The sequence below is a fragment of the Leopardus geoffroyi genome, chromosome C1 (assembly GCF_018350155.1).
Source record: "Leopardus geoffroyi isolate Oge1 chromosome C1, O.geoffroyi_Oge1_pat1.0, whole genome shotgun sequence".
In the NCBI taxonomy this organism is placed as follows: Eukaryota; Metazoa; Chordata; class Mammalia; order Carnivora; family Felidae; genus Leopardus; species Leopardus geoffroyi.
This window is the reverse complement of record NC_059328.1, coordinates 196,936,316-196,962,939: the sequence shown is the minus strand read 5'-3', so window position 1 is coordinate 196,962,939 and position 26,624 is coordinate 196,936,316. Positions and strand designations below refer to the sequence as shown.

The 26,624-nt window shown below is 35.8% G+C and overlaps 1 protein-coding gene across 6 annotated transcripts in view; it reads left to right on the top strand.

The window, feature by feature from the left end:
- Nucleotides 1-26,624, top strand: part of ERBB4 (erb-b2 receptor tyrosine kinase 4) — a 1,138,739-nt gene that overhangs the window by 781,998 nt on the left and 330,117 nt on the right. For all 6 annotated transcript variants that reach the window (XM_045481110.1, XM_045481107.1, XM_045481111.1 and 3 more), the window contains exon 5: nt 7,771-7,836. In XM_045481110.1, coding sequence (XP_045337066.1) covers nt 7,771-7,836 — 66 coding nt within the window. The remainder of the gene's footprint in view (nt 1-7,770; nt 7,837-26,624) is intronic.

Below are 26,624 nucleotides of genomic sequence, written 5' to 3'. Positions count from 1 at the left end.
AGATCTTTCCATTCAATGGGAAATATAATCCCTTTAGTCTATTAATGTGTATTTTATTTTGGCACATGTATGCCATTACTTCTATCAGTAGCTTATAATCATGTAAGACTATAAATGTGAGTGATGATCGATAATATTAAGTTCGTAATAGATTCTCATCAAATTTCCTTTTGACTGACATTTGTGCAGATCTAGCCATTCTACTTAATACATGGAAGCACACCTAAAGTCAACATGCTGATAGGGTAGCCAGTTGCCCCCATGCATGGTTAAGAGGTTTTAAACAGACACTCTTGGAATGTCTATCCCACCCCACCCCCCCCTTCCAGCTTCTATCTGCACATGGGATGTCTGCCATTATGATTTATCCTCTAGATTGATTTATGTTTACCGAAGGCTTCAGGAAAAATGAACATTTGCTAAACAGGCTCAATACTTCAAACTTTTGCACAATTCTGTGTGCCTGATAACTGGTCAGTTCATTAGCCATCTGTCTGTAATCGTATCTGAGTTAGTGCTGGGGAGAGATACTGTGTGCTCTGGCAGTTACAGATCAGCAGTGGGGAGTTGAATCCTTGAGAAGAGGGTGGATAGAAGTATCTCATACTGAGCTTGATGTATTTTACACTTCTGTTCAAAATTAATCTTGATCATATGAGTATGTAGGCTAGTCTAAATCCTTGGACTATAGGTTGCTTGACTGTATAACATGATGGCACTTGTAGAAAAAAAAAAAACAAAACAAGTTTAATGATGTTGACATTACCTACTTTTCCAATCCAGTGATTACTTAACATAATTTAAACTGCTAACTCCTGACTTAATTTATTGCTAGATGAAAAATTCCACCCATATATATTTTTACTTTAACTTTGTCTTTCTAGTTAGTGAAAATACTTGCCCATCTTTGTTTTGAATAGCAAGTGTATAGAACTTAAAGCTTTCATTCAGTAATTAACTTGCAAATCATGGGCAAGATAGGAAGATTGAATTGAAATTGGAAGAAAACTGTAAAGTCATTTACATAACGAAATTGTGGGACCAAATAAACACACATGACAATGAGAGTTGGCAGATAAGAACAAGCCCAATGTTAACCTCTGATTAAAAAAAAGAGCAATTCAGTAATATCATTAAATAATGATGCCAATATATTATTTGCTGGAATCCTGTTGAGACTTTACTATCAACAGGGTGCTTTATAATAATTTAAATTTGAAAAAAAGTTATGTGTTTTTTAGGACTGCTGGGGTAAAAATGCAACCTGATGGAAATATATCCACAAATCAAGGAGTAAACACTGGGAAGTGAGAGACTGCTACATGTTTACACCATTTAATCCTATAAGTTTGGTTACCAAGCATCTGATCAGATCTAGCACTTAAATTTTTGTCTCAAAATGTGGCTATGATGTTTGGAATTACATGCCAAACCATTATTTCTTATCCATACTTACTCATGTGGAACCTTCATCATCAGAACCCCTGGGATTGCTTTTTTGTTTAATACAAATTCCTGTCCCTCCCTCTCCTAGACTGTAAAATCAGCACCTTGCACAAGTTCTCAAATCTCAACACTAATTTTGGGAACCATAACCTGAAAGTCTCTTCTACCATGCAGATCAACCACATAATTTCAGTGTTTAAAAACTTTGACCAACTCCATGACACCTTCACAGAGTAAACTCTAACCTATTCAGAAGACTTTCGAGATACTTTGTAAGCTTACACTCCAGATGCTGTCCTAATGCAAACAGCTCAAAGGACTATAAACTATTCATTATGGCCCCAAACAGTTGTGTGCACCCATGCCTCTGTGTCATTGCTTAGGCTAATTATTCAGCCTGGAACTTTCTTCCCTTTATCTACTCACAAAGTAGAAATTCAAGCCTGCTCTCCATGGAGCCTTTTTCAAATCCATCCTCTCCATTTTATGCATACTTCTATTTTAGCACGTATTATGATTATCATGACTATTTGCCCATTTTTCTACTTATTTCCTGGTCCTTGAAAGCTCCTTGAGGGCAGGACACTGATTTATTCATCTTTTTATCATCCATTCAAGAATAGGGACTAGTTTAGTGTAGACTTGCAATAAATGTTCCACTTCCCTTTCTGAATTATGGGATCATGAAAACGATACTATTCTCTCACTCTTTCCCCAGTAAAAGAAATTTTAAGAGGTCAAGACTGCCAGTTTTTTTTAAATGGACTGAAAGAAGAATCCAGGCAATGTAACTGCATTGCCTTTAGCTACAGGAAGTTTGAAGATATAATCTTTTGTGGTTGCCAGTGACCTCATGTTTTGTAACTCTTCAACTGTCCTAGCATATTACTTGCAGAAAGCAGTCCAGAGGTACATGTCAAATCCCATCTCTACTGTCAGGTAGTCCTACGAACAAGCAAAACTTCTAACATGAATTTATGACTCTTAAAAATATCGAAGTGGCTCAGGGACTCTAGTTCCTACAAAAAAAAAAAAAAAAAAGAATGCAAAAGCATTCTGGACAAGCATAAAAGATAAACTTAGTCATACTTGCTAACTTCTGCAATGAATAATGCATTGTCAAAGCAGAAATGATTGTGAATTAAAATAATGCTGATGTGCAGTAATCAGCACTTACTTTAAAAGATTAAAATGGTTGCTAAAGTGACAGAAATATTTGTCTGAAATTGTGTTTTGTTTTATATTTCACTTCTTTGAGTCAAAATGACAGGAGGTAGAAATATTAATTTAAATAACTCTGTTATCACTAAGTTGAATGGAAATGTCAGATTCTTATTTTTAAGTAGCATATTTCCTCACATAGTTTTAAAAGAATTATTGAAATAAACAATGGAAAAGAATCATGTAGCATACTGAGACATGGAAATAAGACATATTTGGACAGCACTGGCAAAGTTTCAGTGCCCCAAAACATTTCTTCCATTTACATAGGCTAGTATGGATTTCGTCTTTCTGCTGTTCTCATTTAAAATACATAGAGAAGTGATTTATAAAATTAATACACACTAAAAGAGTGAATACATGGCCTTTTTTTCCTCTTGAAATCAGGCCTCCTGAGACACTGCATACCTGAGAATCTGAGAATAGAAGACAGAAATTTTTCAGTAAGATGTTGGGCCATAGTTAAAAGTATTTTTCTTTCTGTAAAAGACAAGGGAGAGATCCGTCATGGGCCATACTTATCCTCTCCACTGAAGTGCTCTCCCCTGATCTCATTTTACATGTCATATAGATAAATTACCTTATAAGGAATGGAGTGGACTTCCAAGCCACCAGGCATTAACTTGGAAATGGCCCAGCTCAACCTGACCCCATCCAACTCTTCTTTCCTGAGCTAGAGGACTGTTAAAAATTTAGATTTGTTGGGGCGCCTGGGTGGCGCAGTCGGTTAAGCGTCCGACTTCAGCCAGGTCACGATCTCGCGGTCTGTGAGTTCGAGCCCCGCGTCGGGCTCTGGGCTGATGGCTCAGAGCCTGGAGCCTGTTTCCGATTCTGTGTCTCCCTCTCTCTCTGCCCCTCCCCTGTTCATGCTCTGTCTCTCTCTGTCCCAAAAATGAATAAACGTTGAAAAATTTAGATTTGTTGGCTTCTTTCCTTAAACCCCATAGAAGGTGAATGTTAGATACAGACTAATCAAAACCCTTTCCCTTTAAAATAATGCTGCATTAATTCTAAACTCTTATTAGAGGAGTAACCATGTCTGTTTCAATACTTAACATGGTTCCTAACACACAGGTATAGAAGGAACTGAAAAAAATACTTTTGGATAAATAGTTGGAAGGAAGGTAGAGAAAAAAAGTATGTAGTTTTGTTTTGTTTTGTTTTGTTTTGTTTTGCTAACCTAGATAGGTAATTACTCAGAAAACCCCTTGTATCCCTTCTCATTTTTTGACATTTGTGTGCAGCAGAAATGTTGGAAAGAAAAATCTAAAAGCATATTTTAAAGCCTATTAAACACATTAGTCCATAAAACTACACTACCCAGTTGTCTAGAAGAATCAAACTAAGGTTGCAGGCATGAGAGTATGGCAAATATATTAATTCGGGAATACCTCCAATCCGATTTTGGCCAGATATTTTGATACTTAATTAGAACAACTTAGTGAAAATAGTACCTGCCCAATTGCCATATACTGCCCAAGGTTGAACTGAATGTGGGGGCAGATTCCAGAGGGTCAAAGACAGTCAAATGAAGGGCGAGCCAGAATGAGAAACCATTTGTGGAAGCACACGTAGGTCATGGCCCTCCAACACATGTGTAGTAATAGAATTCTGGAATGTGTGTGCCAAGTGACCCTCTTTCTCTTGGTTTCCAAAAGGAGTGAGGGGAATATATGACTGAGTAAAATCTCAGTAAGGAGGCAGATGTTGTTAGCTTCCTTTTACAGCAGTAATACATATTTCTATTTAAATATGAATGAAAAATGGAAAATGCCAAACAAAATTTCCTAACAGCATGATAGTCAAGGTTAAATTGTTTAAACTTTGTGTGTGTCTGGCTGGAGTGGCACACTATATCATTTGTTTACAACTAGGTGGGCCTTGCCATGATACTTTGTCAAGAACCATAAACCTAATTTCTAGTAATATTCCTTTTTGTATTGGATCCAGGCAAAAGTCTTCAGTGGTATATCAAAACTGCAATAATAAGAAGGTAGCAAATATATAATCCAATAAATGAGGAATACTGAGTGTATTAAAATAAAATTGCTTAGCTCCCCCCCCCTACCCCCCACAGCTATGATAGTGTTCTGGTCACAGTGAACACAGCTAAATATTTCATTGGCCACTAACACAATTAAAGAAGTCATAGAGGGGCGCCTGGGTGGCGCAGTCGGTTAAGCGTCCTACTTCAGCCAGGTCACGATCTCATGGTCTGGGAGTTCGAGCCCCGCGTCAGGCTCTGGGCTGATGGCTCAGAGCCTGGAGCCTGTTTCCGATTCTGTGTCTCCCTCTCTCTCTGCCCCTCCCCCATTCATGCTCTGTCTCTCTCTGTCCCAAAAATAAATAAACGTTGAAAAAAAAATAAAAAAAAGTCATAGATTAAATAGTAGATGATCATCCTCTGTTTCAGATATCTTTAAATAACAGACCACTTAATGTGTCGATTTAAAATATTTTAACACATCTAAAGAAATATATTAACATTAGTTACTTTCTCATAAAAAGTTTGTACTCAAAGTTTTCACTGCTTCCCATTTTGTCTCACAGCCCTTTCTAATTTCCGCTGGTATAAATCAAATTAGATTTATTAGCATTGTACAAAAGAGCTCCAGTAGGTTTTTAATAATAATTATCATTATCACTGATTAAAGTTATATTGTTCAGGCCAGATGGAGTCCTTTTCCTGTCAGTGAGAATGAGCTTGCATTATGTAGTCATAATGTGTTTGGATCTAAATAAACAGATGGCAGAGTGACAGGATATTATACACTGGTGATGTCAGCAATAGTGGTTCACAAACAGAATTGCTTTAGATAAACTCTATTGTAGCAAGGATCCTCATACTTTTAAGAAGGTAAATGGAATTGAGCCTAAGTGTTATCTTAACTTGGAAATCGTACTGTTCACTTGCAGAAGGGTAGACCATTTGGATGGCCTGAGGTTCAGCCTGAAAAAGTGCATCTGCTGAATCTGCTCTTTAAGTGTGAAAGCTTCACTCATGCAGTCTCATAAGGAGAGAGAAAGAGAGAGGAAAAAAGAAACAGCTTCACTCATGCAGTCTCATAAGGAGAGAGAAGGAGAGAGGAAAAAAGCAAAAAAAAAAAGCTGCCCAAGTTATAAGGTCTTTCATGTTGAAGAGTTAAGACCTGTGGGTCAAGAAAAAGAGGAAAGATCTGATATAATCTTATTTCATAACTTTCAAGATATAGTAAAACCTTGGTTGTAAGTATAATTCATTCCGGACAAATGCTTATAATCCACAGCATTTGTATATCAAAGCGAATTTCAAGAACCGTTGGCTCAGTTTGTGATCATGTGACATTCAGCATCACATACCACTTGTATTGCAAGACATTGCTCGTTTATCAAGTTAAAATTTATTAGAAAAGTTTATTTGTCTTGCAGAACACTTGCATAACAAGTTACTCACAATCCCAGGTTTTACTGTATAATTATGTTAAAGTAAACATCTTGTATGGGTGTATACTCGTTCATAATAATGTTAGAAAATTAACAGAGAAGGTTTAATAAGAACTATGTTATAGAAATGCTTTAGTCTTTAATAGATTTTCATGTATACTTTTTATTCTAAAAAAACCCACTCTATACACCCTTATACCCACAAATATTAGGGTGAACCTATGAAATTCAGAAACAAACTTCAAAGAAAATCATTATATGTGATTTCTTCTAGCTAATACTCTATGGTTGCGTCCTTAGGAAAATTTCTCTGTAGGATAACTGTATTTGCTGAGGCAAATACTCAGAGTAGCAGAGTTCTTAAGAGCAAGATAGTGCTACAGAAGACAAAGGCTCGTATTTGAAAATGAAGATGGTATCAATAAAATGTTTAAAAAAGGATATCAAATAATTGAAATTAAACTTCCTAAAAAATGTATCTGTTTAAATGCTTGAAACTTTTATATAAAGATGTTGGTTTGCAAATTGGTCCCTATGCATGGAGGGCAAGGAAGACTGAATACATAGGGAGACCACTCCAGATTGATAGGTGGCAGGTATGATAAGCAAGGTAACTTACATACACGGCTGGTCTTGAACATATGCAAGGTGATCTTGGACAGCCACAAGACAAGTAGATCCCCATAACTGCCTACCAGACTCTTAAGTTTATATGAAGGTTTTAAATGGGTTCAGTAACATATTCAATTCAGATGGCCCCAGTATCACCTTACTCTCTCAAAGTTACATCCTTTCAGACTGCTAGCAGGGGAATAGTAGGCAGGATGTTCATTACAAGGACAGGGGAGGGAGCAAGGAGCCTCCCATTGGCCAGGTCTAGCTCAAGGGTCAACCTGTTGTCACATCCTCTTGATGACATCCTCCCTCAAATGAGACTCTAAGTTATGTGTGTAGGGGCTCCAGGATGGCTCAATCAGTTAAGCCTCTGACTCCAGCTCACATCAGTGTCTCTCAGTCTATGAGTTCAAGCCCCGCATCTCACTGTGCACTGACAGCTCAGAGCCTGGAGCCTGCTTCAGATTCTGTGTTTCCCTCTCTCTCTTCCCCTCCCCAACTCATGTGCATGCACACTCTCTCTCTCACAAAAATAAACATTAAAAAAAATTAAAACAAACAAATAAATAAATAAATAATGTATGTAACCTTTTCATTCTGATGGTTTGTCGTGTGTTTCTAAAAGTATATTTTTGTTTCCATAGACTTCAGATTCTTTTTAACTGTTGATTTATTCCTTAATATCAATTAGCCATGAACTATTGAAATTGTATCAAGCAGAATAGAATCACATAGAAACAATAGAACAAAAATATTCAATAGTCAAAGTGAAAGTTATTTCATGTAAATATTTACAACTATCTGGGAAAATTCACAAATTCAACTTATTTCCTTTTCTTATAAAATAATGAGAAGATTTTGAGTATCAGGAGATTGTATTTCAGCTTCACATGTATTTGACATTCAGGTTTTGCTACTTAAAGGGGGCATTTTATGAGCTATGTTTCAGCTATACGAAAATATAAAAATCCTCAGAAAGGAGCAAGACTATTTGCTTTGAAGAGTTACTCCTAGTCAAAGAGTGAAAGATTATAATGTGTGTGTGCGCTCTTTCCTCTCCGACAGGTGGACGTTGCCATAAGTCCTGTACTGGCCGATGCTGGGGACCCACAGAAAATCATTGCCAGACCTGTAAGTGTTCAACAGTGAGAAAGAATAGGCTTGAAATGATCAAGTGATTTTAATAATTCATGTTTTTCACACTTCTGGTCCTCAGAAACATGAAAATAAGCTTTTGCTTCTTTGTGGTAGATTTGCTCCTATTCAAGTAAACTGCCTAATTTCATTGCTTGCAAATGAAACATAGTATGTCATTGCTTCTTATATTTCTCTGTGGTTTTCAAGTTAATGCTATTAACAACACTGATGTGGTGATATTAACTATGACTTAAGAATCTGTATATCAGAAAGCAAGAAATCCAAATGTGCACCAAATGGTAATTCCATTTCAGGTTATAAGTACTGAAATCAGGTTATAAGTACTGAGATTTCAGTACTTATAACACCATCCGTTCATTAGGAAAAGAAAAAAAGAAAGGAAAAAGAAAAAGAGCACTGTGTCCCCACTTTGTTCTAGGCACAGAGATATTAACTATATGAAGTATGGATGACAGACTATATCTTGCCCTTTATGTATATTGTTTCTTGTATTAGTCATTAAAGTAAGTATAAGCTATCATCACTGCTAAGACATTTACAAAGTATATTGGATACAAAGACAAGTATCTTTTTTTTTCAGCATTCTTAAAGCCATACTTAAATCAGCACTGAACTTTCACTAATCTTAAGGATAAATAGTTTCTTTAAAAAGGAAAATCAAAATGCTCCATATGAATGGTAAAGATATTTCTTCTTTCCTGCTACAATAACAACAGCTGGAATAATATATGAAAAATAGTGTAGTGGCAATTTGAAATGCATTCCTTTCATTAGCATAGAAGACAGAGAAAATGTTATTAAAAAATATGAATATACAAATATTAGATATTGTAGAAATTTATTATACTATTGGATTAAAGTTTAGATATTTCTAATTTGTCTCAGTTCATATTTGTTAGATTCTCTTTCAATAAGGAAATGGAAAATAATTACATTATTGTGAGCCAACAAAGAAAAAAGATAGAGGAAAAATATTGTCTCACTGGTAAATGATTTCTTTCTTTTTTTTTTTTCCTTGTTTTTTTTTGTTTTAATTCAGGGACATTTTCATGTCTAACATTGATAAAATAGAAAAGAACGTAAAATAAATTTTTTTTCCCACTTTTGTCCTGCCTCTGTCCTTCAGCCATCCCTAGGCAACAAATGTTATTGGCTACTTTTGTGTATTCTTCCAGAGACAATTTATGCATACAGTAGGACATATGTATATGTTCCTTCCCATTTTTCACTCAAATGTTAGCATGCTTTACATGCTATCATGTACTTTGATTTTTTTTTTTAATCTAAGCATATGTGAATGAATTTACTTATAGTATTAATGCCTAGAAGTGGTCATTGCAAGGTCAAGGACACATATTTATGTAATTTGATAGAGATCACCAACATGGAAAACTTGTTTTCTATAGAGTTTGTAAAAGTTTTCTCTGCCAGGAGCAATGTATGTGAATTCCTGTTTCCCTATTCCCTGGGCAAGGCAGTGTATTATCAAAGTTTTTGGTCTTTGTCAAGAAGTTATATAAAACATAGTGTAGACTTAAATTAACTTTTTTGATAGAAATAATGTTTATGACAGTTATATTTTGGCAGGAATTTTAAGCAGGATTGTAAACATCAATGTGTGAAATAAATTTACTACAATTATTTGTAGACAATACTCTAATAGCAAAGTAGTTGAAACCAAGTTACACACAATGCTGAAATAACATTGATGTGGCCTTTTGCACAAAGTTGAGATTTCTAAAATATAAAAGAATCCTTGTAATACTTTGTGATGAAGTGGCAGTTAACCGTGGAAATTGTTAAAGTGTGCAAATGTCCATAGGTCTTCTCACGTCAAAAAACTTCTGAGATGTCAAATTAAAAAATGAATTTTACTCACCAACTTACTTATTTTACAAAGGATCAAGGAAACTTTGCAGCCTGGCTGCTTGCTGTGGCTGGGCCCCTCTGGTGGATCCACCCAACTATCCCTGGTCTTCTGGAGAGGGGCCTCTCAGGTCCACCTAGCTCACCTAGCATTCTTGAGGTCCACATGTTAAGTCGGGGAACGTAGGAGCCTACTTGGGCTGTTTTCTGTTGCTAGCTTACATTTAGGAAATGCTAGTTTGGATTCCTTTCTTCTGCTGAGTAGGGAAACATAGATGCCTACTATTCTGTTGTTTGTCCAGTTCAGGGTTCCAATCTAGTTTGCCTTGGCTTCAATGCCTTTCAAATTCTCCTTTGCATTATTGCCTTTTGCATTGTTTCCACAATACAGCTACTCTTGGTAAGGAAGAAATAGATTTATGCCATCTTTTCTGGACCAGAAGTCCCATGTAGTACTTTTAATAATACTATTAATGAATGAAATCAAATCAAACTCTTAAGTATTTTTTGCTGCGTTTTATATGAATTTTGTAGAATAGAAAAATGTAGTGTAAATTACTTTCTTCTCCTTCTTCTTCTCTTTCTCCTCCTCCTCCTTTTTCTTCTCATTATTATTATTATCATGATCATTATTATCATCTTAATGCTGAATAATCATTCTCTAATTGATAGGGATGCATGAGCCAAAATCTTGGAAATCACTCTGTTAGGACAGAATGAGAAAACAACACACATGGGTATTCTCCAATTTTGAAAGTTAAATATGCCTTTAATTCATACAGTGCTCAAAATTCTAAAACTTTTAATTAATTTTTAGAGATTTATGTCAGTAAAAAATATACAAAAGTTAGTAAAAAAAATCATAATTTTCACCAACATCTGTTATTCTTATAGTAGACAACTTGGGATAATGTCCAAGTAGACATCTGTCTTTCTTTGGGAACTACCCACTTCTGGAGGGGTGAGTCACTGTGGCCATGTTTGTTTTGTGTGATGCTCTAACCCTTAGTCACATGACAGTGTTTCTCAACCAGAGGTGACGTTGCCCCCAGGGGACATTTGATAATGTCTGAATATTTTTGGTTGTTACAACACTGAGTTAGATTAGGGGGAGCATCTATTAGCATCTAGTAGGTAGAGGCCAGGGATGATACCTGGAGCGCACAAGATAACCTCACTCCACCCCCATCCAAACAAAGAATAAGTATACAACATAAAATTTAAAAAGTACTGAAGGTTAAGAATGAGAAATCTTGTAATAAGAGTAAATATTGACCAATGTTGGGCCAATGAGATTCTTGCCCCAGGGAATTTGGACTTGAGATCCAGAAATTCTGGTTATACTACCTTAGAAATTTGAACTTGAGGAGATATTAAACTTAGTGGAAGTTTCCATTTTGAACCTGTTAAATAAATCTGTCATGCAGAAGCAAACAAGAATCAGAGACAGAAACAATTCTTACCTACTGGTTCTCAGGCCTTCTTGAGATCCAGCCGCATTTCTACCCTTTGGTGCCTAAACAAACACAGTATTCTTCTAGTATACTTAAATGTGGATTTTTGCTTGCCGCCAAGTGGGGATGGTCTTGGCTAGGACCCCACTAAGACTTGGCTTAGGCAAGACAGTGTTTTGTTTTTTTTTTTAATTTTTTTTAACGTTAATTTATTTTTGAGAGAGAGATGGAGCGTGAGTGGGGTCGTGGCAGAGAGAGAGGGAGACACAGAATCTGAAGCAGGCTCCAGGCTCTGAGCCGTCAGCACAGAGCCCAACGCAGGGCTTGAACTCACAAACCGTGAGATCATGACCTGAACTGAAGCTGGACGCTCAACCGACTGAACCACCCAGGTGCCCGTTAGGCAAGACAGTCTTGACTAAGAAAATCAGCAAGTCACAGCTCATGTATCAAATCATCAGCATGAAATCATTTAATTCACCTAATTTTTTAGCATAGAAATTACGCTTACTGTAATGACCTAAAATTGGCTTAATGGTCACTATGCCTACTCTACAGAGCCTATCAAAGTGAAATTCAATAAGTATCTACCTATATCTGATATGTGCAAATCCAAATTTTAGAAAAATATCTATTTGCATGGATCTTTATGGTCTATAAAAGATTTCTATTGTATCTTTGTATCTTTTTTAAGTTTATTTATTTATTTTGAGAGAGAGACAGCATGAGCAGGGGAGGTGTAGAGAGAGAAGGAGAGAAAGAGAGGAAAAAAAATCCCAAGCAGGCTCCACACTGTCAGTGGGGCTTAAACTCACTAAACTGAGATCATGACCTGAGCTGAAACCAAGAGTCAGACCCTTAACTAACTGAGACACCCAGGCACCCCCCAAAAATTTCCCTTTTAAAATTTACTTTCACCATATTACTGTGAGTTAAACAGGATAGTTAACATTTACCTCATTTTATAATTGGGGAAATGTATGCTGAGGAAATGATCAGGGAGTTGTTAAATTTATGCAGCTAATACTGGGGATTTCACAACCTGAGTGTCTTGAATTTAAAGATAAAACAGCTTCCTGTATACCACATTGTATAGCACAGCTTAGTGGACAAGGACATTGGATTTGAAATCAGACAAATGATACAAATACCAGTTCTTTCCATTTCTTTGTCATGGGAAAGTGACTTAATCTTTCTAAATCTCAGTTACCATTTCTGTAAAATGGAGATAATTGCACTTACCTCAGAGAGTTGTTGTTTTGGAATCAGATTCAATAGAATAGTGTAGTTGAAATGCTTAAATATCTTTTGGCATATACTAAGGACCTAATAAATAATAGCTAATATTTTAATACGTTAACGGAGATACTGTTAGAACACTTAATCCATCCTAATTCTGAATGAATGCATGTAGAAGTGAAATTCCTGTAGTCCAGTTCTATCCTGTGAAAACTATTTTATCCATTGAAAACTGCTGATACCTGTGGATGAGAAATGAAAAAGCAAAAACCCTGGGAGTGAAGTGGAGGCTTCTTGCCCTTGACATTCGTTCCTGTTCTCTCTCCTTGTTTGAGCTACTTGAAAGGTAAATTACTCATCCATATTTAAAGAGCACACCATCCTGAGGCAAAATGTATTTTGGAACTACTCAAAGGCATACTTATTTTAAGAACTGAATTTTAGAAATAAGATTTTTTTTTTTTTTTAGAATTAGACTTTGTGAGAGATTCCATAGAGATGTAACATACATGATCAAAATGTTTTAAAATTATAAAATTTTTTGGGCTTCCTTTAGATTTCTGATAGCCTTTCTATTAGTTACAATATATTAGTTAACCTTAGACCCATTTGACAGACACTTCTCTGAACCTTGACTGAACTTTTTAAAAATCTGAAAATCTGGGCTGTGCAAGTTTCTGACAATATTCTGTTTTTGTTGCTTGACCATAAAAAGTACATTATAGGATCTAAAAGATGTAGTCTTATATTGTTAGAAAGTATTTCTTTTCCTATGACTGAAATAAATTCACTTCAGTGAAGGCTTCTCTGGAGATATTCAACTTTATGATTTGTCAAAGATTTCCCTGTCTTCTGTGGATAATTATTTTTGAGAGTTTTTATACATTAGGGAAGGAAGGTAAAAGTGTTTAAAAACTCTACAAGTCAGCTAAGTAAACTGAAGTTAAGAGTCCATTTCACTCACCACACCATATCAAAGCTGACATCTTCCCACAAGTGTCTCTTCCTAAAACAGCAAATGTGCCAGAATTTTCCTCAGTGTCACTAAGTGGCAAAAAGCCTTGGTAGAGACAAAACATTCAGGCTCTGAGAGAACAAGCTCCTGATGATGAATGCCTTGTTAAGGTGAAATGAAGCAGTGTTGATCAGAGTGAAAACATCTCCGAATAGAAAAATGGCAACACAAAAATGCTGAGTGCAACCATGGTAAGCTTGAGGGGAGGTCTGCAGGAGGCAGGAGTTTTAAAAGAAGAAATGAGGAAGGAGTTTTTGTTTTTAATAGATCTAGTGAAATGGAGAGTGTGAATAGACAGCTTACTATGGACAATAGTTCACTATGCATACTTCTAGAAATTGTAATAGAATTGTGTACATTTTAAGTCAAATTTAGTAACATTTTGCAATAGATTTTGTGTACTGGACTGGGTGCCACTGTGAGCTTTCATTAGCTGTTGAATAATTTAAGTGTGTCATTTTCCCCCTATAGCATTTAATAATTAATATTCACACTGTCAACTCTAGAGACAGCAGCTATTTTATTTAATGTTTTTTCTAAAATAGAAAATACTTTTCTAAACAAATTCCTTAAAAACATATCCTTAGACAACGTAAAGAATTTTTATAATATTAAAGTAAGTAAATTTTGCCTGTAGACTCTAGCTAAGTGTTTTATTCTTAACTGCTTTCCTCATTAATCTGACTTTCTAAAGTAACTTGAATTTCTTCTCCATAAATCCTTTGTCATGTTAAATGTAGAGCAGCCTTCCCCTATAAACTTAACAGGAATGTCTCTGACAGTGATGCTATTTAAAAAAAAACAAAAACAAAAACAAAAAAAGAAACAAAAAAAAAAAAAAAACAAATCAGCTGAGTAACTTTAAAGATCTAATTGGCTTTATTCAATGATTCATGAACCAGGGAGCATCCCATTAGCAAACAGAAAGGTGCTCTGAGGAGCTGTACAAAATGGAAGAATTTTATAGGCTGAAGAAGGGTGGGACAAGCAAGTTAAAACAGTGGATTAGTTCAGGCAAGTTTGCCTTCCCTTAGAGGAAGTCCGGGGGGTCTTAGGGGGTCTTATCTGGCAAAATTTTCACTAGTGCTGATCAGGAAATTACAGACTGATTGCTTTAAAATTCCACTCCTGGGAGAAGCTGAAACTGCAATTAGGTTAGGTATTACGCCTTGGTGGGGGGTTAACAAAAGTGACTCCATTTTGGGTCTGTTGTTTCTTTTTAACATTGCAAAAGGTCAAAATAAAACTTAGGATGGGACCCTGAGAGCTGCATTACATGTGGCGCAGTGAGTCAAACTTAAAAGTACTTTGAAGCTCAGTTAAATCGTGGCCGCATTGCTCCACAGCACAGCTTAAGTAAATTGATTCAGTGGATTAATGTAGTCATGTCAGGGGAGACAAACTTATCTGCTATGTGAAGTCTGAAGCTTATAGAAGTATTATTTAGCAAGCTTACTGGTAAGAATGACAACTCTCTCTATTCATAAGAACTGCTTCCTAAGGTCTGAGCTCTAGAAGTTTGTGTGTGAGAGACTAAGCTTCAAGGAATAAGTAATAATGATTAAAGGGACAAAGTTATCTCTTTCCCTGCAAGATATATGAAGCACACTTATCTCATTTAAAATAGATACTGCATGTCCTTTTTTATCTTTAAGCACAGTATCAGGCCAGCTGTCTCCAGCCTCCTATTATCAGGCAGTGTGTTGTTTCATTTTACACATTCCTTTTGCCCTTCTAGACCTGGTGCCATTTGAGTTAGGAACTGCGTTTTGAAGTAGGAGGGAGAAAAACATGTATCAAAATATTACAACTTAATTCTCCTAACCTTTACACACGTTTTGTGTTAAAGTAGTTATGTCTTCAGCTGCTGATTATTTAACTAAAATTTGCTAGGCTGATTCCCTAGCAAATACCCCTTTGTCTTCTCCGTTCCTTTACAAGGAACATTTCTTGCTTAGAAACTAATTGAAAAGTGTAAATGCATTTGACAATGGGCTAAAAAAATTGTCTGTCTCCTAAACCAAAATATCACCACAAAAATTAATGAGGAATGTATGTTTCAACTACTGGAGTGAACAGATAATACTTCTGTCCCTGGAAATGTCCATTAAATCAATTAAAGCTAAGACATTATTTTAACCAAATGAAAACTTCTGGTGGAGTTCACCTCTTATTTCTACAGTATTCTTCCTAGCTAGATTATCTCATAATCCTTTATTTTAATTAAAAATAGAATATCATTGGGGCGCCTGGGTGGCTCGGTCAGTTAAGTGTCCGACTTTGGCTCAGGTCATGATCTCATGGTCCGTGAGTTCGAGCCCCGCGTCAGACTCTGTGCTGACCGCTCACAGCCTGGAGCCTATTTCAGATTCTGTGTCTCCCTCTCTCTCTGCCCCTCCCATGTTCATGCTCTGTCTCTCTCTGTCTCAAAAATAAACATTAAAACAAAATTAAAAAAAAATAGAATGTCATTGGGGCACCTGGGTGACTCAGTTGGTTAAGCTGACTCTTGCTCTAGGCTCAGGTCATGATCTCACAGTTTGTGAGATCCAGCCCTGAATCCCTCTGTGCACTGACAGAACAGATGACAGTGTGGAGCCTGCTTGGGATTCTCTCTCTTCCTCTCTCCACCCCCCCCCCCCCCCGCCCCGACTCTCTCTCTCAAAAAAAAAAAAAAAAGTCATTGAAATTAACATGAGCTGTGTATTTGTTCTGTTATTAGATAACTGTAAATGAAGGGTACTACTATATTGGCAAAGTAAAAACTTGTTCCAGACAACACTCTGTGTTAATGTGTCTATACAGATATTAGAGAATATGCTAGATAAATTTTAAAAATATTTAGCATTTTCCTTAGTGATTTGCTATGTTGTGCACCAAGAGTATTACTTTCAGTAGTTGCAATATAATAAAACTTTCAGTTTAATAATAGAAAAAAATAAAACTAACTTGGCCTGGCTTATGGATTCTATTTACTTTTAGAGTGAACTTTAGAAATATATGTATATGTGTGTATGTGTGTGTGTATCCTTTTTATTCTAAAATATGTCTGAAATTTATTGAAGTAAATATTAAAATCTAAGAAAACAATTAGGTATTTTTGTTCCTCAGAATTTCAACAAGAAATTGTAACAGCTAGAAACTAAATTGTACGTTTCCCCATGATATTTCTAAAAGTTTCCTGTAGCTTATAACATCAAAGTGACAAATTATGAAAATAAAACACTAATTATACTCATGCACATGCATACACATACAATTTGTCTAAAGTGTAATTGTATTCACAATCTTTGTGGAATAAATGCTGTTTAAAAAGGTAGTTCCGATGTGGTGAATATCCTATTAGGCCAGAGAAAAGCAAGTGGGAGCTAATGGGGAAAAGAGAAAGAGCTGAGCCAGCAGGCTCGATCAATCAGCATAACAGGGAGCCTTTGTAAAAAGGCAACATCTTTAATTAAAACTCTTGTATTTTACTAATAACTTTGCATGACCATAAGCCTGCTTATCGATTTCAATTATTTCCTATTTTCCTTTTTTTGGATTTGTAGTTTCTGGAGATGTTGTAAAATTAAGGGAAACATTGCAATGAATTGATTACTTGCATACATTTCTAAAATTGTGTTCATCTAAGACATTTCCAAAAGTGACCCAGTAATTAACTTGTAGAAAATCAGAGAATAATCTCCCCTAATATGTGTTTGTTTTGATTTAACTTGAGAACATTTGCTGTAATTTGATGATGTTTTTCAAAGACTTAAAAGAAATGGATGTTTTTGTTTGTTTTAACTACAGGAGATATAGTTATTTGAAATGCTCCATGTAATAGAGTTAATACAGATTTAAGACCCAGTGCTCAATGTCATGCTAAAGATTAAGGGAGTATAAAGGAAGTGTATAAACTTGTGCCTGTTTTCTGGAAATACTCTGGGTACAAGACAAAATGAAGAATGTTTGAAAAGGCCAAAAAGAATACTGAACTGGGGGCATCAGGAGACCAGAGATACAGTCCTGAACAAATTCAATTTCAAGAACCTCAGTTTCCTCAAGTTCTCTCACTTATACAATGAAAAGATTGAAAAAGATGATTTCTGCTCAAGGTGTCTTTCATGGTTGGTTATTTGTGTATATGTTCCTGTGTGCAGTAATTAGCTATAGATATACATGTTATGGACACAGATAGACATAGACACAGATAGTTTGAGGAAATTGTTCTGTGTTGGTTGCAGCCTGTTGATAGTGATGCTCTTGGCTAGGAAGGCTCTTGGGTACTTACCTGGTCCTGTGAGCCCCTAAAGCTAGATATTTCCCTGACCAGAGCCAACTTTGCAACTTGACTTGCCCTTGGTGTTCTTATTATGATTACAAAGTGCACCACTGCAACGATTATCAGGGAACTTTGAAAAAACAAGGTTACTTGTTTTATTCACAAGTCCTGGAGAATACATGGCCTGTCCTAGGGCCACACGTCAAGGTCGTGAGTAGAGAGAGATAGTAAGTGCAGACCCAGGGCTCTCTGCCTTTACTGGGGTCACGGCACTTGAAATGAAAGTGCCAACGATTTAACAAGTTCACTCTTCCTTGGCAGATTTAAAGCAGAGGAGTGGGAATCAAGGTGCAGGAGGGGGAAAGGTCTGTGGAGTGGTCAGTTTTCTAGGTAACCCAGGGCTTTCTACAAGGGGAACTTCATGGTTGGGGGCAGCCTGTCTTCTCTAGGTGTTTTGCAAGTAACTGTGTCATACAGCTGCTATATGTTTATTTAAGATAGATGACTTTGAAATGGATGTATCAGCAAATAAAAGCTTAATGTCGGGCACTTACATTATAACCAAAAAGCTTAATGTCAGGCATTTACATTACAGGAGTGCAAACTGTGGAGATAGGCAATCTAATCTGAAAGATTAGAGAGTGAATGGTACACATTTGAAGGATTTTGACAGGACATTGAGAAGAAGAGTCAGAAATATCTGGAATTGTTACCACTGGAAGAATTTTGTTATAGTAGTCATGACATTTTATTTTGAATGACTTATATCTTTGCAGCCAAAAAGCTGACTGTCATTAGGATAACTATATTTGACTATTGAAAAGAAAATTTCAGGGGCACCTGGGTGGCTCAGTGGGTTAAGCCTCAGACTCTTGGTTTGGGCTCATGTCATCATATAATGGTTCCTGAGTATGAGTCCAGCAACAGGCTCTGTGCTGACAGCATGGAGACTGCTTGGGATTCTCTCTCTCCCTCTCTCTCTGCCCCTCCCCTTATCATTCTCTCTCTCTCTCTCTCTCTCTCTCTCTCTCTCTAAAGAAATAAATAAGCTTTAAAAATAATTTAAAAAAAGAAAATTTAAAAATTATCTGCAAGTGACATCAGACTGTCCATTGATAAATAGAACACTCATACTCACTGTTTGCTACATAAATAGAAAAAACTGTGAGATTTCACACTTAGAAAAGCAAATACATACTACTCTCCTGGTTAGGGAATTGGGTAAACCTAGAAAAAAAATATCCCCTTTAGAGTACTGTGCTGCATTAAGCCAGGATGTATCATTTATTTATTGACTTAACTGGTCTAGTTGGAGGAGAAATTAAGTAAATGGCATGGAAATAACAAGGAAAAGAAGGGATGACTGGATACTTAACATTTTCTCTGTGTCCAGCCACATTTTTTCACATTATATTAGAAGAATTGTGAATTGTCTGGTATCAGACATATTCTGTTTCTTCAGCAAATATACATTTTATGCATTATTGAATAATTTATAATATTATCATGGCTGCTATTCTCCATTTTCATGGGTATTTTCAAAAGAAATAGTCACTGTATTAATTTATGGTGAAGTTATAAAAAATAGACCCCAAATACAGTTTTTGCATATCACTACTTCATTGATGATGGTTATTTTTGGCTTATCTAAAGTTCTTTTGCCTATGAATCTTGTTATGATGGAGCTGATAGACCATTATCACTACAAGAATGCCTTTAGCTTTTGTTCTAATTTGAGTGTTTCTTGAACTCAAATAACTGTTATTGGAGGTAATAATTTTCTTGTACGGCGAGGATATTGTATGTTTCCAAGACATATTTATATTCACTGACTAGAACACAGATGAAGGTGGAGGGTAAAGGATGGGAGGAAAGACTGACATAGTTACGGATCATTTAAAATAAAAATAAAACTACCGTATTTACCAAGACATAACAGAAAACTTAAATGATGGAGAATTACTACATTCCAAAATGAGAAGATTCATGCTATGAAAATGTCAGTTCTTCTAAAATTTAGCTACACATTTAACCATCTTCAGTTTGCTTATTTATTTGTTTGTTTGTTTGTTTATTAGCAAAAATAGTCTAAAGCATCTCTGGAAAATACAATTAATCAGGTGCCTGGCTGGCTCAGTTGGTTAAGTGTCCTACTCTTGATTTCGGCCTATATCATGATCTTATGGTCCCTGAGATGGAGCCCTGCGTCAGGATCTGTGCTGACATTGTGGAGTCTGCTTGGGATTCTCTCTCTCTCTCTCTCTCTCTCTCTCTCTGTCTCTGCCCTCCCCAGCTTGCTGTCTCCCCATCTCTGTCTCAAAAATAACTTTAAATTTAAATTTAAATTTATAAAAATAAAATACAATTAAGAAGATAGCCATACATTTGAAAAGAAGAGCTATGTGGAAGGATTTTCCCATGAAGTATTAAACTATTATCAAGTAATTTAAAATATGTTAAACGATAAAAAGTCAACTAAGTAAATTAAAGATCAGGTTGGCTTTATTCAGCAATTCATGAATCTGGCAACATCATACCTAACTACAGAAAGGAGCACTATCAAGCTGTAGAAAAGAACGATTTTTAAAGTCAGAAATGAGGCAGAAAAAGGAAATTTTTAGGAAATAATGCATTTTCAGGCAAGGTTGCCTTTCAAAGGGAAATGGAAGGGTTCTATCTGACAGATTATTTCACTAGTGCTGACCAGGTAATTCCACATTTACTGGCTCAGGTTATGTTCCTGGGAGTTGAAACTGCAATTATGTCATTCTTGGTTTGCTGATGTGGAGTTTAGTACAAGTGACTCCATTTTGGGCCAGCTGTCTCCTTTTTAACAATTTGTCCCATTTTGATCAGACTCTCACCTTACCTGAGAAGTATGATCAAAATTTAAAGCATTAGTACCACTCTCAGCTACTGCTTTGTAGTTCTCACGGCATTGGTGGATCCTTTGTGTGGTATTCATAGGCTATGATGTGTTTTGCTTAATGTCTGTGATATTCATAAGCCACTTCAGTTTAACAATTTTTAAAGTAGCTATTCTCTTCTTTTTTCTTTTGTTTTCTTTTTTCCCCTCCTATTCCATTCTTAGGGAGATCATTTGCTTGGTGGATAGCACCTATGAATATGTATTTAAAGCTTTTGAGAGAATATAACACAGCAGAGAGATTACTATGATTCTTATAAGCAGAATAATTTTCAATGTTTGGAATGCACTTCAAAGCCATGTTCCCCAAGACCCAAACCAATCAAAATCAAATAAGGCAAACTAAGACCCTGTGGAAAGAGACATCTTTTTTTGTTTTGTTTTGTTTTTGTTTTTGTTTTTATTCTTTAACGTTTATATACTTACTTTGAAAGAGAGTGCAAACAGGGAGGTGCAGAGAGAGGGAGAGAGAATCCCAAGCAGTCCCCACACTGTCAGTGCAGAGCCCAATGCCAGACTCAATCCTGTGAGATCATGACCTGAGAAGAAATCAAAAGTCTGAGGCTTAATAGTCTGAGCCACCCAAGGCACCCCAGGAGACACCTTTTTTAAACCCAGTGGCTTGCTCAGTGACTTTATTTAACGGAGTTTCAGCTTCTCCGGAAATGTTAGTACAGGTAGAGCAGGTAGTGTCAGCAGTAGCACAAACACTTCTATGTTCAGATAAAAGACAATCAAGGGCTATTCTGTTATCAAGGAGAACTTTGGCCAGAGAGTCTAAGGATATTTCTTGGGCGGTTATGGTCTTACTAGCAGATTCTGCAATATTTCAAGAATTAAGGAAGGAGTTTTGATCCCATTCTCATTTAACTTTACTCCTAACCAGGGAAGTATAACCCTGCCAAAGGAAATGAATCCCGTCATGAATGCCTTCTGGTAATTCCTTTCTAACTCAACAGTATAAATCCAGGGGAATCAGCCAATGAGATATCTTTGTAGAAAGTTGTAGGCACACTTAGATTATCTAAAAGACATTGTCTGGCTATGTGCCAGGTATCTGGGCTTTAACAAGCCCAAGGAGAATAATAACAACCACAAAGATAAATGCTGTCAGGATACAAACTCCCATTAAGTGGCATGTTAATGGATTCACTTGCAGGATTTTTGGGTTTGTCCATTTAAGCCAAGAGTCATTTAGGTTTTCTGCTAGCCTGAAAAAAAAAGTTGTTATAAAATCCAGAATCTGGGGCACCTGTGTGGCTCAGTTGGTTAAGCATCTGACTCTTGATTTTGGCTCAGGTCATGATATCATGGTTCATTGGATTGAGCCCTGCTTTGGGCTCTCTGTGCTGTCCCTGTGGAGCCTGCGTGGGATTCTCTCTCTCCCCCCCCGCCTCTCTCTCTGCCCCTCCCCTGCTTGTGTGCATTCTCTCTCTCTCTCTCTCTCTCTCTCTCAAAATAAATAAACATTAAAAAAATAATCTCACATAAGACCCAGAATTTAACTCTCTACCCTCTTTGCAATGACAAAGGCAATATGGATGGTGGCATTATCTTTCCAGACCAATACTAGAGTTAAGGAAAGAAAGGGAAGAAGGAAGCATTTCAAGTTTAGTTTAAGTATGACATCTTGAACTGGCATGTTGAGGGAAGCAATCTACCTCAGTCTGATTTGCAAGTCTCTAGCATTTTCACAGGACCAGGTGTCACGTGTAGACTTCTTCAACTGTGAGATGTATATCCAGGATCCATGTCCCTGATGTTTGGCTACCATACAGATTTGGCCACCATATGGGAACCTTCCAAGGAGGTTCAAGGGCAGTCTTTGTTCTTAGTGATTCCATGTCAGAAGGGTGTGAGAAAGTTGGACACGTTAGTTTGGAGATTCATAGCAGTTTGTTTGTTTGTTTGTTTGTTAGAAAACTAGAATAATTCAGGAATCAGTCTAGTTTACAGGTATATAACAAAATCTCAAAGGCAATTAACAGGATTAGAATCTGATATAGACAAAGGTGCACACATAATTTTTTTCTCCTAATTATCCTCATTTCTTTGTTCTCTAAGGATAATCATGGTGAAACTGATTTGTTTGCATTAGATTTGGCCTGAGTATTTACATAAGTGCAACAAGATAATGACAGACCATATAAGCTTTTTTTTAAGATTGCTTTTCTGGTGCCAGGCTGATTTTTATAAGCAAGGTGCCAGGCTGATTTTTTCTAAGAGGGTTTATTGCCTCTGTAAAGTCAATCTCAGCTCCTTAAAACTGTCTGGTCAGTCTGAGTCTGTGCATATCTATTTCAAATATGACATTCTAGTAAAACCTTGGTGATATAATCAATCCTATTAAAGGGAACAGAATCTCATTGAACTTATGCAAATTACTAACTATATTGCCATGAAAAGAATGCTCAAGAGTTTTCTAATTCTGGAGGGATTAGGTAGGGAGAAAATGTAAATGTCTCACCTTTGTTCACAAAGGTATACTTTACATAAATTGTTGATAGCTTAAGAGAAAAGAGAAAAAAATTCTTAAAATCTGAAAAAACAGAACATTAAAGAACAGCAATGTTTCAGATAAAAAGTCCTTGTCAATTCACTCAGTCCCATGATATTAATCCTTGTTCTGCCTGAATCCAGTTTTTTCATTTTTTCTGGAAATTCTCACCCAATTCAGTTTTGCGATCTTAGATTTATCAAAAAACATGAACTAGTAAAAAAAAAAAAAAATCCTTTCCATGAATCTCCTTGGAGATGAAGTACTTTTGCAGATGAAGTACAAGAATATTTGTGCAAAAACATTTAAGTAAAACTATAACTGTCTGTAAATGACAAAAGACTTTTAAAAATACCTATTATTAAGATCTGATAAGAGTTCATTTTAATGAAATTAACAAGAAAATTTTGCAATTTTTGTGATATACCACATTTTAAGATAATAACAAATTATGACTGATAATACCAGATTTCCAAGAATGTCATATAATCCTGGAATATGTATAACATATACCTACACAAACACAACATAAAGAAGGCTTAGTAGTGATTCTTATTTGACAATGCTTCCCATGCAGTTTAGCATTTCAAACAACCCTGATTAGTTTAACATGATCCTTTTTATAAAGAGAGAAAACAAATCTTTTGAAATGTTCCAGAGACCCTGTGGGAAATCCCAAAGTTAGTTTTAAATCAAAAAGACTTCATATAGAATTTGATTTTGGGGAATTTTGTCAAAAATACCAAAAACTTTATTTTTAAATTTTGTTTATTAAGCTTTTATTTTAATTTCAGTATAGTTAACACACAGTGTTATATTAGTTTCAGGCATACAGCATAGTGATTGAACAATTCCATACATCACCTTGTGTTCATCACAAGTACACTCCTTAATCCCCATCATCTATTTCTCCCATCTCCCCATCCACCTCTTCTCTGGTAGCTATCAATTTATTCTCTATAGTTAAGAGTTTGTTTCCTGGTTTATCTCTATCTCTCTCTCTCTTATATTTTTTTTGCTCATTTGTCTTGTTTCTTAAATTCCACATATGAGTGAAATCATAAGGTATTTCTCTTTCTCTTGCTGGCTTAGTTTCACTATATATATGTATATATCACATGTTCTTTATCCATTAATTTATCGATGGACACTTGGGCTGCTTCCATAATTTGGCTCTTTAAATAATGCTGCTATAAACATAGGTGTGCATGTATTTATTTGAATTAGTGTTTTTGATTTTGGGGTAAATACTCAGGTGTGTGATTACTAGATCATAGGGTAGTTATATTTTTAACTTTTTGAGGAACTTCCATACTGCTTTTCACAATGGCACCAGCTTGCACTCCCACCAACAGTGCAAGATGATTCCTTTTTCTCCACATCTCACCAACACTTGTGATTTCTAAAAATATCAAAAAGTTTTTATAGCAGTTGGGCAAATAGGAACATAGATCACCTTAAAACAGTGCTTAATTTTTCATTTAAACATGGTGCCAATTAAACACTTTGCAGGCAAATGCAGAAGTTAGTTGTTAAAAAAAAATCTTTAGATCTTTTAAGAGAAGATTCAATTTTTTTTACATCATCAAAGACCTAATAAAAAAACACAGGAAATTATTTTGACAAAACACAGAATACTTGTTTTCTGGATGCATTACTTTAAAAGGTAAAGAAAAACCTTTTATAATCATTTCATTTTATTTATTTTTATTTTATTGTATGAACCAGTGAGCACAGGAGAGGCAGACAGAGAGGGAAAGAGACAATCTTCAGCAGGCTCCATGTTCAGCACAGAGCCTGACTTGGGGCTCAAGCCAAGGCTCAGTCTCACAACCGTGAGATCATGACCTGAGCCAAAATTGAGCTGGTTGCTTGAGGGCCGCCTGGGTGGCTCAGTCAGTTGAGCACCAGACTTCGGCTTAGGTCATGATCTTGTGGTTGATGAGTTCGAGCCCCACATTGGGCTCAGTGCTGACAGCTCAGAGCCTGGAGCCGGCTTTGGATTCTGTGTCTCCCTCTCTCTCTGCCCCTCTCCCACTCATGCTCTGTCTCTCACTGTCTCAAAAATGAATATAAACATTCAAAAATATATATTAAAAAAAAAAAAAAGAATGGGTTGCTTAGCTGACTGAGCCATCCAGGTGCCCCCACCCCCACCTTACAGTCTTTTATCAAGAACAAAACAATAGTTCAAGAAAACTTTGTCCTTTTAACAGAGAGAAAACTGAATGATAATTTTGTACCAGGTTGCTTTTGATATTAAAACTTTTTCTTAATTAAATTCATTCCAACCTTAACCAGTCCTGATGCACATAAAATTTCTTTCCCCTATTATTTCTAGTAGTTTTAGTTAATATATTAGAATTTTAACCCTAAGAAAATTTTAACTTCTGGTGAAAACTAAGAAATAAGAGATTATAAACTGTCGTTTACATTAACATTCTATAGATTACCAGATTTGGAAACTATTTTTTTATAATTTCTAGAAACCTGCTTTCTCATAGAAAATTTCTCAGCATGTCATAAAACATATTTACTAATAGACTCAAATATTATTTTATAGTGATTATAATCCCAAGCAGGCTCCACACTCCACTCAGAGCCAAATGTAGGGCTTGATCTCACGAACTGCAAGATTATGACCTAAGCCAAAATCAAGAATTGCTTAACTTCCTGAGCCATTCAGGTGCTCCTACACCCAAATATTTTTAATTCCTTTGTAAGAGGAAACAAAAATGGGTAAACCTGTGTTGAGTAATTAGTGTTCAATATTTTACCTTATTTAGAAATTATCTAGACATTCAATGAATTTAACTTGACATCATTTAACTTAACCTAGCAAAACTTTTTTTAAAGTTTCAGGTTACCAAATATTTGAGGAAACTATTTAAAAAGTTCACCCAAAACCTTTTTGTACTACTTACATCTACTTAACTTACTTGTTCTTAACAATTATGTTTGGACTACACATAAAAACTTCATGATACATCAGGGAAAGTCAGCTATCATCTCAAGCTATTTTTCTTGCTGACAAATTTTGTAAGAGATACATGAACTTATTTGACTCTTAGAAGCCTAGATAGAATAAAAGTATTATATTTAATGCTGATTACTCTAAAAATATGCCTGTTTTAATTAACCCAACAAACTCAAACTAGCTTTAATACCAACTATTTCCTGAACCTGAAAGTCATTTGGATTAAGTTTCTATTATATTTTTCAGAATTTAAGAATATTGTATTTGTATAAGTGCTTCTTTGTTTAAGCCAATTAAATAGTTTTTTTTACAAATTAACTTAGGTAAAATACGCTCTAGAGGTAGAAAAATACCACACATCTATAACACGTATATATGGACTCATATAAACATACAGGTAGAAGTAAACAGAGACCTTATAGCTTCTGTGGCTCAAGCTTTTTATTACTAATATTTGTGGAGAAGTCATTTAGGATTTGAATTTGTCCTTAACAAGTAATCTTGCTATAGAGCAGTTTGTATT